Source organism: Chiloscyllium punctatum, chromosome 4, assembly GCF_047496795.1.
Source record: "Chiloscyllium punctatum isolate Juve2018m chromosome 4, sChiPun1.3, whole genome shotgun sequence".
Lineage (NCBI taxonomy): Eukaryota > Metazoa > Chordata > Chondrichthyes > Orectolobiformes > Hemiscylliidae > Chiloscyllium > Chiloscyllium punctatum.
Window position 1 is genome coordinate 98,009,096 of NC_092742.1, and position 18,351 is coordinate 98,027,446.

General features: G+C 40.6%; 2 protein-coding genes across 5 annotated transcripts in view; one reads left to right on the forward strand and one right to left on the reverse strand.

Moving 5' to 3' along the window:
• Nucleotides 1-2,790, forward strand: part of LOC140476007 (cytosolic phospholipase A2 zeta-like) — a gene marked incomplete at its 3' end in the record, with an annotated part of 132,360 nt that extends 129,570 nt beyond the window's left edge. Inside the window, exon 20 of the mRNA XM_072567910.1 lies at nucleotides 2,746-2,790. Coding sequence (XP_072424011.1) covers nucleotides 2,746-2,790 — 45 coding nt within the window. The remainder of the gene's footprint in view (nucleotides 1-2,745) is intronic.
• Nucleotides 2,791-6,590: 3,800 nt separating this feature from the next.
• The window catches only part of LOC140476562 (eIF-2-alpha kinase GCN2-like), a 122,586-nt gene continuing 110,825 nt past the window's right edge, over nucleotides 6,591-18,351 (reverse strand). For 3 of the 4 annotated variants that reach the window (XM_072569360.1, XM_072569361.1, XM_072569363.1), the window contains 5 exons: nucleotides 17,652-17,749; nucleotides 15,751-15,819; nucleotides 14,117-14,161; nucleotides 13,404-13,522; nucleotides 6,591-8,711 (listed from right to left, as the gene is read on the reverse strand). In XM_072569360.1, the coding sequence (XP_072425461.1) occupies nucleotides 8,654-8,711; nucleotides 13,404-13,522; nucleotides 14,117-14,161; nucleotides 15,751-15,819; nucleotides 17,652-17,749 (389 nt within the window). In that variant the 3' untranslated portion in view covers nucleotides 6,591-8,653. Of the gene's footprint in view, nucleotides 8,712-13,403; nucleotides 13,523-14,116; nucleotides 14,162-15,750; nucleotides 15,820-16,046; nucleotides 16,082-17,651; nucleotides 17,750-18,351 lie in introns of those variants that run through there. The other variant, XM_072569362.1, reaches the window with a different exon arrangement.

An 18,351-nucleotide genomic window follows, 5' to 3' on the forward strand; every position in this document is an offset into this window, starting at 1 on the left:
GGACGTTGCCTGGCATGGTAGGAAGATCGTATGGGGAAAGGCTGAGGCTCTTGGGGCTGTTCTCATTGGAGAAAAGAAGGTTTAGGGGAGATTTGAAAGAGGTGTACAAGATGATTAGGGGTTTAGATAGGGTTGACAGTGAGAACCTTTTTCCGCGTATGGAGTCAGCTGTTACTAGGGGACACAGCTTTAAATTAAGGGGAGGTTGGTATAGGACAGATGTTAGGGCTAGATTCTTTTACTCAGCGGGTTGCGTGTTCATGGAATGCCCTACCAGTATCCGTGGTAGACTCTCCCTCTTTATGGTCATTCAAGCGGGCATTGGATAAGCCAATGGAGATTATTGGGCTAGTGTAGGTTAGGTAGGCTTCGGTCGGCGCAACATCAAGGGCCGAAGGGCCTGTACTGCGCTGTATTTTTCTATGTTCTATGACTCTTAAACTCAATCCCCCTGTTAATGAAAGCCAAAAAACCATATGCTTTCTTAACAAACATGTCCACTTGGACGGCCATTTTAAGGGATCTATGTACCTGCACACCAAGATCCCTCTGTTCCTCCACACTGCCAAGAATCCTATCCTTAATCCTGTACTCGGCTTTCAAATTCGACCTTCCAAATGCATCACTTCGCATTTATCCAGATTGAACTCCATCTGCCACCTCTCAGCCCATCTCTGCATCCTGTCAATATCCCACTGCAGCCTACAACCGCCCTCTATACTGTCAACGACACCTCCAGCCTTTGTGTCGGCTGCAATCTTGCTGACCCATCCTTCAATCCCCTCATCCAAGTCATTAATAAAAATTACAAACAGTGGAGGCCCAAGGACAGAGTCCTGTGGAACATCACTCACCACTGACTTCCAGGCAGAATATTTTCCTTCTACTACCACTCACTGTCTTCTGTTGGCCAGCCAATTCTGTATCCGGACAGCTAAGTTCCCCTGTATCCCATTCCTCCTGACCTTCTGAATGAGCCTACCATGGGGAACCTTATCAAATGCCTTGCTGAAGTCCATATACACCACATCCACAGCTCGACCCTCATCAACGTTTCTAGTCACATCCTCAAAGAACTCGATAAGGTTTGTGAGGCATGACCTGCACCTCACAAAGCTGTGTTAACTGCATTTAATCAAGCCATGCTCTTCCAGATGGTCATAAATCCTGTCTAACACCTTGCAGACGACAGACATGAGACTTACTGGTCTGTAATTGCTGGGGATTTCCCTATTTCCTTTCTTGAAGGGAGGAATTACATTTGCCCCTCTCCAGTCCTCAGGTACGACTCCAGTGGAGAGTGAGGATGCAAAGATCTTCCCAAGTGGCAAAGCAATTGCATTTCTCGTTTCCCAAAGCAGCCGAGGACAAATCTGGTCCGGGCCTGGCGACTTGTCAATCTTAATATTTGACAAAATTTTCAGCACATCAACTTCCTCTATCTCTATCCATTCCAGCATGGATACCTGCTCTTCAAAGGTTTCATTCACTACAATGTTCGTTTCTTTTGTAAAGACAGAAGCAAAAAACTCATTTAGGGCTTCCCCTACCTCCTCAGACTCCACACAAGTTCCCTATGCTATCCTTGATCGGCCCTACTCTTTCTTTGACCATTCTCTTATTCCTCACATAAGTGTCAAGTGCCTTTGTGTTCTCCCAAGCCTTTCTCGTGCCCCCTCCTGGCTCTCCTCCGACCAATTTCTGAGTTCCTTCCTCGCCTGCCTGTAATCCTCTAGAGCTGAGCTTGACCCTAGCTTCCTCCACCTTATGTAAGCTACCTTTTTCCTTTTGACGAGAAGCTCCACCGCTTCTTGCCTGTCTCAGAGGGACATATTTATTCATCACTTGCAACAACTGTTCCTTAAACCGTCTCCACATGTCTATAGTGCCTTTACCATGGAACATGTGCAAACTCCACACACAGTTGCCTGAGGCGGGAATTGAACCCGGGTGTCTGGCGCTGTGAGGCAGCAGTGCTAACCACTGTGCCACCGTGCCGCTATGACTGGGTTTCCTCCCACAGTCCAAAAATGTGCAGGTTAGGTGAATTGGCTATGCTAAATTGCCCGTAGTGTTAGGTGAAGGGGTAAATGTAGGGGAATGGGTCTGGGTGGGTTGGTCTTCGGAGGGTCGGTATGGACTTGTTGGGCCGAAGGGCCTGTTTCCACACTGTAAGCAATCTAATCTAATCTTAAATGGTACTTAATTTTCTACTGAGATACAACCAAGGCAAGTGCAGTGCTGAGTAATCAGTTAAAATTCAAAGCCTTGGAAAGGCAGGACTGGAGTTTATTACTCTGTACTTACATTCACATCCTTGTCGAGAACATATCAAATCTTGACTAGAAATTTAGGCTTTTGTCTATTAATACTTGGAAAGATGCAAGAAAACTAGTAAATCACAGATCAGCACAGTTTAGATTGTATATAGGATGCCAAAAAATTCTAAATAAGACATGGAAAAACCATTTTCACAGTTTAGTGGCTTTGTTATTCTTATTGGGGAAGGAGGAATCAATCAGCTATAAATCTCATTGGATTGGATAGGAAAGCCAGAAAATTCCTCTGTGCTGTCTAATAGGTTAGACATATTGAGATAATTATTGTAAAGTAACTGATAAATTAACTTTACAGAGAAGCATTTACAAAGTTATACATGTTTCAGTTATATCCCACACTTACTCTTCAGATTTTACCATGTCTTTAACCTTTGTTCTCCTTTCGATCTTTCCCACTTCTAACCAGGTTCTGAAGAAGACGGCGGACTTTTGTAAAGAACATGATATCCCTTTCCCAAAAATTGATGTGGCAGACATTCTTGAAAATAGTCTACAAGAATGCTATGTCTTCATGGATGAAAACAATCCCAGAGTTCCTATAGTAGTTCATTTCCCCCTCACAAATGCCACATTCAAAGATTATGTTTCTCCAGGTAAGAAACTATCCAGCACATAGCAAAACAAACTACTGCTAGATATAAACAATGGCAAACTAGTGATTAAAAAAAATTCATTTATTTTATCCAAAGATTAACCTAAGAGCCTAAATCCCACTTCCTCCATGAGGCATGAACTCCTTCGGTTAAAATCACCATTCTTATCACCATCTGTGCATTTGTGAATCAGTAGCTTAGTGTGTTTCCTCAGGCACTTCTCAGCTTTCTTTAAAACTGATGACTGAGCTCCTCAAAAGTCAACCTATCTACTCCAACTCATTTTCTATCTGAAGCCTTCATTTCCTTCCCAAGCATCTTTTTTGTCACCCTTCATTCATACATTTATCAATTCCAGTTTTCATTTTTCCAACAATCCCATCCTGTGTTCCACACAAATGTGTCGAAGGCATTTCACCCACATATCCCTGAAAACCAAATTCCCTTTTCACTCCTGCTCTTGCTCCCAGTAAATTCAAAATCCCCTTTATCTCCAATGCACAATCAGTTTTGCTTCTCCTGTATCTGTAAGTTACTTCACTTACTCTTTCATCTTGTCTCCATTTCATTCCCCTCTATCTTGTCCTCTCTAATCACCTATGTCCACCTTCAGCATTCTGGAGCTCATGCTCACTCTCACTATCTTCTTTTCAACACTCCTGTAACCTATCCCAAAGATAATTTGCAAAGCCTCCAACTCTTCAGCTGTTACTCAATCTTTTATTTTCTCCTTTAAGTGTTCTGTGATATATTGCTATGTTAATCACTAATATATAAATGTGCATTGTCAAAAGTAAAAAAACCTGAGCAGAACTTTGTCGGTCACTGCTTTCTGTATCTATTGTAGGAGTCCCACGTACATCTGAGGAAGATAAAGTCAATCACAGTTTTGTCCTGGAAGCTGAGAATTCACCATATAGCACCCTGAACTTTACGTACACACCTGATGATTTTGACAAGCTGATTGATCTAAATTGCTACAATGTGATGAACAGTAAAGATATTATTCTGATGATCTTGAGCAAGGCATTAGCCAAAAGGAGGGGAGCGACATAAATGAATGATACTGAATTGTGGAACAAACCTTGTTCTTTCCTCTTCATCCATCCCTTGGTTTATTTGAAGCTGATTCAGCCTTAATCTCCTCACTGATTTCTTGTGTTGCAGAAATGTTAGCAGACATCTAGCTCAGACCTTGGTCTGATCTGTTCAGAACATGTCACTGGCAAGTATCAAATTCTGATGCAGGTGCCTCCCTTTAGTCTTCTGGTTTAACTTTCTGGAAATGCAACTCAGCATCATGGCATTGGGATTTAAAATTTAATAAACATCCCAGCAAAGAGTATCAAATTGTCTCATGGTCCAAGAACTCTGACCTCTACTGAAAGGTCATCAACTTATCAATATTGAATGGCTCAGATTCAGACTTAGATTAGAAACACAATTTCTGACCCTAATAGACTTAAAACCTGTCCACTTTACATGACCTTTACTCTGGAAATTTCTGGACATGGGATTTCTGCTATGAATCTGTCTAGGAATCCTTAAACCTAGCAATGGAGGTGATCATCATCAAAACCATGTCCCCCTTTAAATGAGAGTTTAAATGTCTAGTAGACACTTTGATAACTACTGTGGAATGACAATATGTGAAGTGAGTGAGTAGGATAGTAGGGTGCCAGGAAAGTGGATTAGTGCTTAGAGTGTTTTCTTCTTGAGTGGGGTGGTGACTGCAGCAAGGAGTTTGGCTCAGATGAGGGGAGGGATGTTGGTGGCTAAGTGCTGGGAGTGTGTTAGGTCTGGAGGGAAATTGGCAAGTCAGGATTTCAGTTTTAGTTAGTTAGGGCTATGGTCAATTTTTAAATCATCTGACTTTTCCCAAGCAATTATTAATTGGCCATGCTAAATTGCCCATCGTGTTAGGTGCATTAGTCAGGGGTGAATGTAGGGGAATGGGTCTGGGTGGGTTGCTCTTCGGAGGATCGGTGTGGACTTGTTGGGTCAAAGGGCCTGTTTCCACACTGTAGGGAATCTAATCTAAAATAAAAGTGGCAGTGAGTCACCAGTCTCCAAGGGGATTTATGATGATCTGGCTATCTATTATCTGGGGCATTAACTCTATTTCTTCTCGATCACTGCTCCCAGACTTGAATATTTTAAGCATTTTGTTTTTATTTCAGATTTCCAGTAGTCACAAAATTGTACTTTTGTACTTCGCTATCTACATTACTGTCACCTTTTACTCTTCTAATTCATAGTCAAATATGAGGTGTTACCTGAAAAGAAAGCAGCCTTTTCTTTATTTGGTGTAATTCACATTTAAATTATTCATGGACTTTGTGTGTCAGTCTACAGGCAACTGCTCCAACATAACATTTGTCAAGAGAAAAAAAAATCCAATCAGCTTCAGTTTTCCATTTTCTACAAAGCACATTTATAGTATGCTTAGATTCTCAGTTTATCAGATTATTATCACTTAAATTTGAATTACCAATGTTTAAATGAATTGTTTGTTGGTATTTAAGATTTACTGACCAAGGTGCTGTTATTCCTCCGGTTAATCAATTCTGGGAGTACCTCCTATTGAGGGACAGTCTGTAAAATATAATATTCTTTAAATTTACATATTAAATGATTCCATGTAGATATTTTCTATTGAACCTGTTCAGATGTTATTATAGACCTCTGGAGTAAATGGGACTTAAACCTAGGACTGCAGGTTCAGACATCGGGATACTATCACTGTAAGCTGAGGTGAATTCAGGGCTTCACTAATCATCAAAACACATTTGGGAACAAATCCATTTCCAGAGTGGCAATCTATAGCCAGAGATCAAAAATCGGGTCACAACTAGTCTACAGTTTACATTCATGTCTTGGTTGAAGGGATGGAGTAGCGTGAGGATAATACAAGGGAGGCTACAAAGGGATTTAAACATGTTAAGTGAATGGACAGGAAATATTATTGAAGTGGACACAAAGCATCTGGGTGTCCTTGTGCACGTGAGAACAGCAAGTAATTAGGAAGGCAAATGGAATTTCGTCATTTATCCTGAAGTGAAATAGAATATTAAAATATGGACATCTTAAATAAGGAGACAATAGTATTGGAAGCAGTTCAGAGAAGGTACGTTTACCACAGTATTGAGATGAAAGGTTTGTCTTTGAGAGAAGGATGATTTTATTGAAAAGTAAGAGGTTGGGGGTGGGGGCTGGCAGAGAAGATGCTGTGAGGATGTTTACCATGATGGGGGAGATCAAGAAAGATAACTTCAAAATAAATACTCTCCTATTTGATAGAGATGATGCATTGTATCCTGGTGGCTTGTATGTTAGAAATAAGATCAGAGGAACACAGCAAGAAACAAAGTTTCAAAATTAAATGGTTGTTGGTTGGAAATACAAAAAGCATTTTTGAAATTAAGATTATATAGATGAAGCATGAGTGTATTCTTTTCAATAACATGTTGGTGTTTGTGCATTATCTTTACTCATCAGATTGTTCAGGGCAGGGGCAAGCTATACAGAGCAATTTACAATCAGTCTGGGCTAGGTTTGATTATCGATTTAACTAACTAACTAAGTCGCACACCTGTTCCTTCACACTTGAACAAAGCCAACAAGTGATGAGATATAGAGAAATGTCAGGACACAGGTATTTCACAGAGGCATACAGATTTATTTGTTTTCACTGGAGGTTTTTTAAAAATCTAAATTCACAGCATCAGGATTATTTTTCCTAGCATATTCTAACCTGCTCAGTACAAGACGATAGAGGTGTCCCAGATTATCAACCTTATCTGAAGCTGTCACAAAAAGATGTTCCTGTGAAGGGATGTTACAAGAATAAAGGAACACATTTTAGGTTTTGGACAAGAGATACCGGGGCGTGGAGGGAAGGGAAGAAGAACTTGGTGAATGGCAATACCTAGAACTCACTACCTGTTACAGCAGTGGAAGCAAAGATAATCAATCATTTCAAAAATACCTGGAAGACTATTGGACAGAATTAAATGTACAGGGATAGAATCATAGTTTCTGACTCTCACTTTTCCAAAGTTGTGTCCATGGAAAGGAAGCATTGGCCTTGATTCATGGTAATGACATTTTGTTTAATTGTGATAAGTTTTCTAAATGTTTTAGGATTTTTGTTTGAAGAGTAGAAGGGGACTGACTGGATTGCTGGACTGAGAATGCTAAAACTAATGGGCCAAGTGATTTCTTCCTATACCATGGAAACTTGGGAAAGCCCTCAGGACCTATTCCCATTTAGCCTTGGTTATGTGTCCTTCTCTCTTGCGTTAAGACAGGAGGAACACTGAGCGAAATACAGATAGTCAATGATAAAATGCAATGGCTACAGCTAAATCAAACCTTCCAAAATCCTATGTTTGTTTATTTTAATACTTGAGTCACAAATTTAGCTTCAGTATTGTTCCCAACCTCTGTCTGGTTAGCAACAGAGGTGAAAGGCTGCACTCAACATGAGTAGACTCAGGACAAGGTAAACCAGTTTGAACGTGCTAAGCCAATCACCGACCCAATATTACTGAAGGTGACAATCTGCTGATACAACATGGAGATTAATTTTGGTTAAGGAGCACTATGGTTTAAATTCATATACCATGATTTTTAACTAAACCAATGTGTAAAAATTCCTTTCCTGCAGTTTAATGTAGTCACTGATTAAGGAATGCTATGGTTTGAATTCATACACATGACTTTTAACTAAACAACGTGTATGAAAATTCCTCTCCTGCAGATTACTTTATTCACGGGAAGAATCGTTAAATAGGATGGATCCTATGTATCCTTCAAATTCAGTACAGTCTCAGAAAATTCACTTTTGAGACCCAGGATCAAACTGATGATAGTCACCAATTGTTGGATCATACCTGGAAATTAATAAATTTAAAAGGCACTTTTTCTCCACTTAGATCATATAATTTTGTAACTCAAATAGACAATGTGACTCAAGTGTAAAGCTGCAACTAGAAACAGGAGTATATTTGAATACGTGACAACACTGCAGACTCAGTGTCCCAGCAAGCACTGGGTGTAGCCCGAGTGAAAGTGGCTGTTCAAAACTCAAGGTTCTCTCAGCTGAGGGCAGGGAAATACTCTCTCTGTGAGGTGGTATGGGACCATATTCAGCTTAACACTACCTTATTTGTGAGAGTAGGTGGAGCAGATGATCTGCAGAGGCACGTAACAAAACAGATCATATACAGTGAAAAACAACAAAGGAACTGCTCACTAACACATTTCATACTGATATTAAATTTTTGCCATAAAAAATAGCATCCTTTCTCAATCAGGAAAGCATACAGTATTTACAACATGAAAACGATCCTCAGTTATTTTAAACTCCAGTCCATGCTGTCTGAAACACTCAGAAGCCTAATTTAGCCAACAGCCTGCTGGTGCTTCTACCTGGTAAAACAACTAAACAGGTTGTCTGACAGCCTCCAAAACACTAAAGACAGTGGGTCACCACCTTTGCTTTGGGAGGTGGGCAAGTTTTGGAGAAACTGAATGAAAGTGCAAGGCTGAGGACATCTAGAGGAGTGCTGACTGGATGGTACATGGTTTAACACGTTGCCTCACATCAGTACACAGCTGGATGGAAGAATTTCTATTGATTCAAATACTCCAACTGATGCCCAGCTTGTGAACTCCACAGGTAGTTTCCTCGGTCAATACAACCCTTCTGTACAAACATTAGAATAGAATCCTGTAGTAGTCGTCTCTGTAACTGTACAAAACAAGGCAGGATACTCTGTAGAGACATAAATATGCAACAAGTTCAGAAGGCAGAACATAGTTAGAGCTGGCTGTAGAATACAGGTTAACTGACCCTTACCTTTTTACAGGGTTCCTACTTCCTTGCTGTGGGTAGAGATCCCTACTATGAAATGTGTTCATCAATGGGGCGGCTCAGTGGTCAGCATTGCTGCCTCACAGCACCAGGGTCCCAGGTTTAAGTCCGGCCTCGGGTGACTGACTGTGTGGAATTTGCAACGTTCTCCCTGTGTCTGCATAGGTTTCCTCCAGATGCTCCGGTTTCCTCCCACAATCCAAAGATGTGCAGGTCAGGTGAATTAGCCATTCTAAATTGCCCATAGTGTTAGGTGCTTTAGTCAGAGGGAAATGGGTCTGGATGGGTTACTCTTCAGAGGGTCGGTGTGGACTGGTTGGGCCGAAGGGCCTGTTTCTACAGTGTAGGGAATCTAATCTAATCTAATTATTTAGTTGCAACCCAGTCACCAGTGAACACCAGCAGAAAACAAAAATACCTCAGAGGGTCCATGTTACATCTAGTATAGGACTGAAATTATTATTATCATAGTCACAAAAGCTGGAGCTGTTAAGACTGGGAGAGAGGCAGCTCATTTCAGAATCCCCTGCTGCTGTTTTCCTGAGACTAGTTAATGGGGAAGTGTATGGTTTACCTGCATGGGACAGTTTTCTGGACGTGTGGAGGGAGCTTTACTCACACCTTAAGAACACTCTAAAACGGACCATTTGCCTCAACTGTTCTCCATATCCCTGAATTTCTTGAAAATACAAAAATCTACCTTTGTCAGCTTTTAAATGTATTTGACAATGGAACATTTACAATACTCAAAGAAGAAATTCTTAATTTCAATGCTAAGTTATCTGACTCTTATCCTGGAACATAGAACATAGAACAGTACAGCACAGAACAGGCCCTTCAGCCCACGATGTTGTGCTGACCATTGATCCTCATGTATGCACCCTCAAATTTCTGTGATCATATGCACTGTGTTCCTGTGTTATAGGTTTACCAGGCAGAGGAAACAAGCCATCAATGTCAAGCCTCTTCAAAATCTTAACTCTTAATGAGATCCACTTATTATTCAATTCCAAAGAACGTACACCCAATTTGTTCAATGTGCTGTTTCCAATGAAATTATATACTGCCTTAAATGTGGAGATCAAAACTGCACATAATGCTCCAGATATAATCTCACCAGAATAACATAACTGTAGTAATACTGTAACTGCACCCCAAATCCCTTGCAATAAAGGCCAACATGTAATTTGCCTAATCTGCTTACTGTACCTGCATGCTATCCATGCATGCCTTTTATGAGTACACCCTAGTCCTTCTGAAAATCAACATTTAAACATTCACAATTTAAAAAAAAAATTACCTAATGAACAATGGTTTTAAAAGAATAATAACACCAGGTTATAGTCCAACAGGTTTATTTGGACTATAACCTGGTGTTGTGTGATTTTTACCTTTGTCCACCCCAGTCCAACACCAGCAGCTCCACGTCATGGCTACCTAATGAATGATCTCAGATATCCCATATTACAGTCCACCTGCCACCTGGTAATTCAATCACTTGATCTGTTATACCTCTTTATACCTTCTCTCCACTTACATTCTTATCTAGCTTTGTATTAACAAATATGTTACCCACATTCTTTTTATTAAAGTCATTATTATAGCCTGTAAATAACTTATCAAATGACTTGGAAATTCAAGTATATTTTCTGCTGGCTTCCCTTTACTCATCCCACTGATTTAAGTTCTCAAAATTTAAAAATGAATACATCTGCCAAGCACAATTCTGCTTTTGTATAGCCATGTCAATTCTAACCATGCAATGATTTTTGAAATGCATTGTTAAGATTTTCCAAATAGCAGGTTCCAACATTCTCCTGATAGAGTCATAGAGATGTACAGCACGAAAACAGACCCTTCGGTCTGACTTGTCTAAGCCGACCAGATATCCTAAATTAACGTAGTTCCATTTGCCAGCACTTGGCCCATATCCCTCTAAACCTTCTTGTTCAAATACCCATCCAGATGCCTTTCAAATGTTGTGATTGTACCAGCATCCACCCACTTCCTCTGGCAACTCATTCCATACACACACCACCCTTTGTGTAAAAAGTTGCCCTTTAGGTCCCTTTTAAATCTTTCCCCTCTCACTCTAAACCTATGCCCTCTAGTTCTGGACTCTCACATGCCAGGGAAATGACTGTCTATTTACCCTATCCATACACCTCACGATATTATAAACCTCTAAGGTCACCTAGACGCTAAAACAGCCCTAGTCTATTCAGCCTCTCCCTTTAGTTCAAAACCTCCAACCCTGGCAACATCCTCAAATCTTTCCTGAACCCTTTCAAGATAACGGTTTTCCCTCTACCGTCTTACATGCATACTGAAGTTACATTCGCTATCTTCTAGTGTGTTAATGGCTGTTCATCAATATGGTAAGGAGAAAGTGAGGACTGCAGATGCCGGAGATCAGAGCTGAAAATGTGTTGCTGGAAAAGCGCAGCAGGTCAGGCAGCATCCAAGGAACAGGAGAATCGACGTTTCGGGCATAAGCCCTTCGGTTCTCCTGTTCCTTGGATGCTGCCTGACCTGCTGCGCTTTTCCAGCAACACATTTTCAGCATCAATATGATAAGTTGTACAATGTAAAAACAATGACTGCAGATGCTGGAAACCAGATTCTGGATTAGTGATGCTGGAAGAGCACAGCAGTTCAGGCAGCATCCAAGTAGCTTCAAAATCGACGTTTCTGGCAAAAGCCCTTCATCAGGAATAAAGGCAGTGAGCCTGAAGCGTGGAGAGATAAGCTAGAGGAGGGTGGGGGTGGGGAGAAAGTAGCATAGAGTACAATGGGTGAGTGGGGGAGGGGATGAAGGTGATAGGTCAAGGCAGAGGAAATGACCTGGGAGTTGCAGTGGGAGAGGGACTCCCCGAGATTCCACGCTTCAGGCTCACTGCCTTTATTCCTGATGAAGGGCTTTTGCCCGAAACGTCGATTTCGAAGCTACTTGGATGCTGCCTGAACTGCTGTGCTCTTCCAGCACCACTAATCCAGTAACTTGTACAAGCGCTATTTCTACAGTACTTCTTTCAGAACCTTAAGGCCAACCGTCATGGTTCTGGAATTTTTCAGCTTTTAATCCCTTAGGTTTCTCCAATGCTTTTTCTCTGTTGGCATTAAGTTCCTCACCCTCTTTAGTCATTCTGTTATATTCTATGTTTTGTCAATGCAAATTCATTGTAACAACTCACAAATGGGGGATGCAGTTTCTAAAGCGTGGAACGTTTAAAACATGTTGGCTGTAATGCCAATACAGCACCAACATATTTAAATGCTATTTCTAGTGTAATTTTTCTATAAGATGAGGTTGCACAAGAACACGATGATCGCAATGTGTCTCTATTGTCAAGTCTGATACAAAAGTATGTCCTTCACTGCTGTCATTTCCTTTGATAATTCCAAAAACACTGAGTCCTCTGGCTTATTTCCATTTTTTGCAACATTATAAGCCTCTTTTTACATTCTTACATACTTTAAAATAACTAGAACTAGGGGGCATAGCCTCAAAACAAGGGGGAGGGGGAGAGGATTTAGGACTGAGTTGAGGAGGAAAGTCTTCATCCAAAGAGTTGTGAATCTGGAATTCCCTACCCAGTGAAACAGCTGAGACTCCCTCGTTGAATGTTTTTAAGGCCAAGGTAGGTAACGTTTTGAATAGTAAAGGAACTAAGGGCTATGGTGAGCACGCAGGCAAGTGGAGGTGAGTCCACGAAAAGATCAGCCATGATCTTATTCAATTACCTCCTATTTCTTGTGTTCTGCGTAAGCCATTGATAGCACTTTCTCACAGAATCTTTGTACGAAATACAATGAATTTTTATTCACGATTTTAATTCACCACCACTTTAAATGTTTTCCATTGTTTACTTACTGCTATAACTTTTAGTTTATTTGTCCATCATAAATCTAAAATAACAATCGAGAGGAGCAGAGTGGATCACTCTGCAACTTATTCTGGACATCGCTAATGTATTGTGACTACTTCACCACCAGAGTATCTTCTACTGTGAGGTTTCTAATTACCCATCCCACATTACATAGTATGAACAATAAAATGGTTTTACATCCAAGAAGGTATACTCTGTATCTAACCCCTTGCTGTACTACACTGTTTGATGGGACAGTGTCAAGGTAGCTTTACTCAGCATCTAACCCCATGTCCTGGGATACATAAAACAAAAAAAATGTAATGGATGCCCGAAAAAAATGGGGCTGATCCTCATTCTCCAGCTTGATGAGCACAAAACTACAAATTTCATTTTAGTTTGGTTTCTAGAATGGATTCGCAGTTGTAGTTATTCAAAAATAGCATCATGAACTGGGAATGTAAAGCCTGCTATATTCCAGAGTTTTGTGGTATTTCTCAAGGGGTCAGACTATCTAATCAAAGTTTCACCTACTGTACTATCCCCCAATTCTCCAATGCAGTATCTGGAGCAAAATCCAGGAATATGCCCAATGCTCCATTACAAGGAACCCTCCCCCACTGCCTCTACAAACAGTACCCATCACAACAGCCAGGAACTTCACCAATGTTGCAATACAGCAGCCAGGAATCTCTCCTACTACTCAAATGTGCTTCCATCTTACCTCTTGATCAACTTGAAGTGATGGATTTGGTCACAGATGGATTTCAGGTAGCGCTGTTTAGTTGACCTGGAAAGCAGGTGTTGCACACTGACATTGAACGCTTGCTCATCTCCACCGTACTAGGACAGCAGGAATAACAAATCAGAGCAGAATGCAACATCCAATAATTCCAATACTGACATACATGCAGAGTGTTGAGGTGACCAAACAGAAAGTACACTCTCAGATTTGCTACTGATCAATAAGGAGAACGATGCAGAATACGCAACCTAGAATTAGGCTCTGTTGAAGCCATACAGATTAGAAGCTGTGGAGTTTGATCAGTGGCTCCAGCAGACAATTATCTTGTGTCAGATGTCAATCGTTGTTTTACAACAGGCCTCAGCAGCTCTAGGCTTGGCAATGAAAAAATCTGATCAAAGGAGGAATCAGTCTGGGCTGTGATCCCAGTCATACCATGGATTAACCAGCTAACCCAAACTATCTTGAGGACTGAGTAGGTTTGTGACAGATCTGTAACAGATCAACCATTCTTACTACAGTATGGAGGGGGCCTGTGAGAAAATGAAGGAAGTGAGAGAAAATAAGCAAAAATGTGAGAAAATAAGCAGATTTTATAAACAAAAAGAACACAACAGTAAGTTGTGAGAGTCTTCACCAAACTCCCTGGGAAATAACAGTCATTTACTAATGATATATAAATGAAATCTTACCTCAAGCGATAAGAAGCTGATCAGAGTTTCCTTCGATATGTCAACCTGCAAATTACATCACACATCTAGTTGCATATGTGATTTATTTCCCCAAATTCTACAGTTGGTGGAATTTAAATTCAGTTAATAAATCTGAAATATAAAGCAGTAACAAGTGACCATGAATCCTTTGCTGATTGTGCATGGCCCATCAGGGTCACTTGTGCTCTTCAGGGAATGAAATTTTGCTGTTCTGACCCGGTCTGGTATACGCGTGACTCCAGACCCACAACAGTACGGGTGACTCTGAACTGCCTCTGAAATGGCCTACAAAGCCACTCAGATCAGGAGCAGTTAGGGAGGGGCACCGAATGCTGGGCCTGCCAGTGTCACCCACATCTCGTGAAAGAACGACAAAGCAAAGGTCCACGGGTCAAATCACATTCCAGACAGTTTTAAGCAGTAAATCTAGGCTGACCTTTCATTGCATTACCCTTGCCTACCAATAATTTTACTCTCCAACTCATCAGCTTTTTGCAAGAGTGGGAATGATGATCAAGCATCCCAGATTTTCTGGAGCCATACCCTATTGAGGCTTTTTACCCCTCGCCTCGGGTGAGAGCATGTTTTGTATGGGATTTTTGGAGCAGCAGAAATTGGAAAGTTTGTGGTTTGTGTTTAAGGCTGGCCAGCAGGTAGATCTGAAAGGCAACAGCATAACGGCCCAGGCGACTATGCCCATCACTATACACATCCACTTCACCAACTTGCATGTTTACCAAACCATCCTGCTCTCACAGGTTCATTCGGTGACCCCACCTCACCAACACACACACAAATTTCCAGAGCATTTGTGTGAGGACGTGCCTCCGAACACCCCTGTAGAATGACCTAACTTTAATTTTAAGGTTATGTCCTCATATTCTACATTCTCCTACAGGAGGAAAGAGGGAATTCCTGTCTTTCCTAAAAAGAAATTCACACATCTTAAACACTTCAATTAGGTCACCCCCTTAATGGTGAAGAGTGTTTAAGAAACCAGTACTTGTAATTTAGCTCTTTTGGCCTAGAATTATTCTAATAAATCTGTGTTACACCAATCTTTTCAAGCCAACATACGCTTCCTGAGCTTTAATGTCCAAAAACTGAAGAATATTCCACAGTGGCTCTAATCACTACTTTATGAATTATGCTTGACATAAAGGCCAACATTGTTCCTGTCCATTATTTATTACTGATTACTATACATGTATTTCTCAACCATTTTGTTTCTCCACACTTCTATTTTTAAAAAATATACTGATCTCTCTACTTAGCTTCAAAGTTTTCAGTATGACTGTGCACATTCACAGACTCATCATCAAAGGGAAAGACGTCAAAATGGGAAGCTCTGTTTAGACCAACTCTACTAAATCAGAGCGCTTTGTATAAGCCAATTTTAATAGAAGTCTGTTTTCTCAGTGCAAAGAAGGGACACACTAAAAAATGTGCCATTCATCCCTCCCCCTATCCCTTTGACTCAGTGCCTTTCTTCAGACAGTGAACATGCAATGAGTACCCCTCTCCCCAATGATCATGGCAGCTCCACAGTTGGCTGCAGCTTCAGATTCTAAATTTGCCCAGCACCAGCACATGTCAATGTTTCAGTGACTCACCGCTAAAACCTCAATGTCATTGCTTTTCTGCTGCAGGTTACTGACAAAGGTTTGAAGTCTTGAGAGAACCTGAAAAGCGAAGAGCTGCTTTAAGAATGACTTATGTTGGGTACAGGACATTAAATCATGAAAGAAATGGTGCTAGCTGTCCTGTTCTCTCAAAACCATTCACTGTTGTTTAGTCATCAGGTTTTACTCTTGTAAGTTTTGTTAATCTACATGTTTAGTAAACAGTGATGAATATCTAACTACATAGTTGTGCTCACCTGCAAAGGTCATGCTATTTTAGAACTTACATGAGTATGAAGTCAGCTGCACAGCAAGAGCTTTTCTGTTGAAGGTAAACAGCCGATGGAAAAGGGAGGCGTTTAGATTGCTAGCACTTAAATTAGAATGGAAATAACAATAGCATTGTACAGTTGTTAAAAGATCACCCAGTAAAATTTTCCACAGGATTTGAAAACAATCATTAACAGAAAGTTGGACTTGTTGAGAAGACCAGAATTTATTGCCCATTCCTAACAGTCCTGGTAAAGTTGCTGGTAAGTTGCCTTAATGAACACCTGTGGTACATTTGGTGTAGGGGTACCCAAGCTATTCCCACATATTTCCTGCCCTTGTCTTTTGAAGTGATGGATTTGGAAAGTATTGTAAAAAGAACCTTGGTGAGATGCTGCAGTGCACATTGCTGTGTAAGTGGTATGGGGTAGTGGATGGTTAAGCTTGTGGATGGGTGCTAAACAAGCATGCTGCTTTAATAAAAGCTAAATACTACAAATGCTGGAAACCTGGAATAAAAGAAGAAAATGCTGAAGAAACTCAGAAGTCCTGAGTGGTGCCTTCTGGATGGTAGGCAGGCTTTGGTGAGTCAGGGAACAATTGACTATGAATGCTGTGGAAAGTCAATGACCTGTTCTAGTGGATACAGTATTTATATGGTTTTGGACAATAGTAATCCCTCGTGTGCACAAGATAGGAGGTTCAGCAATGATAATGTCATCCAAGTGTCATGGAGAAATGGTGAGGCATGCTCCTCCTGGATGTACTTATGTAGCCACCTGTCAGCGCAAGACTGGATGTTGTTCAGGTCTTGGTGCATGGGCACACAGAATACTGCAGTATCTAAGCAGTCAAGAATTACATTGAAGGTTGGTGCGACTTGAATCTTAAGTTTCTCATTTAATGCATTATGTTGGCTAATCTCTCAAAAGAAGAGGTAGTTCTCCCTTTTCATACATATATCACCTATGAAGAAGCATTCTAATAGAGCTCTGAATATAACATGTCTTCCTGAGGGGTTTTGTTGAAGCATGACTTAAGAATAATCGGTGCTGCCATGTGCATTGGGAAGGGAAGAGAGTATGAAAGCATCACAGGAGGAGCCAGTAAAATTATCCCTCGAGGGACCTGGGCATGAGGTCTATTTTCAGCTTAGGTCAATGGCAGAGTATGAGAAAATGGGAATGAAGCATTAAATAAAATAAAGCACCAATAACACAAATCAAAGAAATTACCAACAAAACCAACAGGTTTAATCGGAAGCACTAGCTTTCGGAGCACTGGCAACCATCTGATGAAAGAGCAGCGCTCCGAAAGCTAGTGCTTCTAATTAAACCTGTTGTACTTGAACCTGGTGTTGTGTGATTTTTAACTTTGTACACCCCAGTCCAACACTGGCATCTCCAAATCATGACCAATAAAACCAACATCCAGCACATTTCAGTTAGAATCTATTATCACTGGCGGCTGACAGAGGGTTCAATTTTTCAAATCTACAATGATCTGATCTGACAGTGCAGTGTTATCTGGCAATGAGGTATTTTCTTTCCAATCTCAGCGACAGTTTGGTTTAGGTTCTGTCTAAAGTGTAGAAGCTCCCAGAGAGGAGATCCACTTCTTACCTTTTCCTCATATCGCCGTTTCATGCTTGCTGACAGTTTCTCAGGTGAAATTAAATTAAAATTTGGCACTAACGAGCTTCCATGAGATTCAAAAGGTCCTGTGGGTGAGGGCAAAATGGTAAAGAGACACTTTTGACATACCTGGTGAAGTAGACAAACATTACTTTTAAGAACAGAATGTTATAATTATTTAATATACTGCTCAAACCATTGTTAGGGGACAGGAGAAGAGAGCACACAGATATTTCAATCCCGATCTTAAAATTATCCGGCCTTGCAAGATGCCTTATAGTTAAATCACCTCATCCTGACATCCTATGCCTCCAATAGGAGTCTTCTTCAGAACCCTAAATTGGACAGCATTTGCTAAATAATCCAGCATGCCAATAATAATACTGACAATTAATTTAAGATCAGTCAGGTTCACATGTGGCTGGTACCTGCCAAAAACTACATATATTAATACGCGGTCCTGTTCTTTAAGAGATGGAAATAACATATACATGTTGCTAATTTCAACACTGTCAAAAAGCTTCAATAAAACTTGGTCTTTTTCAGCAGTACTCACGTTCTGTACTATTTCAAAATATTCTTAAGCTAATTTAAAGATTACGGAGATTAACTAATCTATTGTGTGAGTCAGAATCTTACTGTGTCTATTGTAAGATTCAATGTCAAGAACAGCTCACTATTTCTAAAA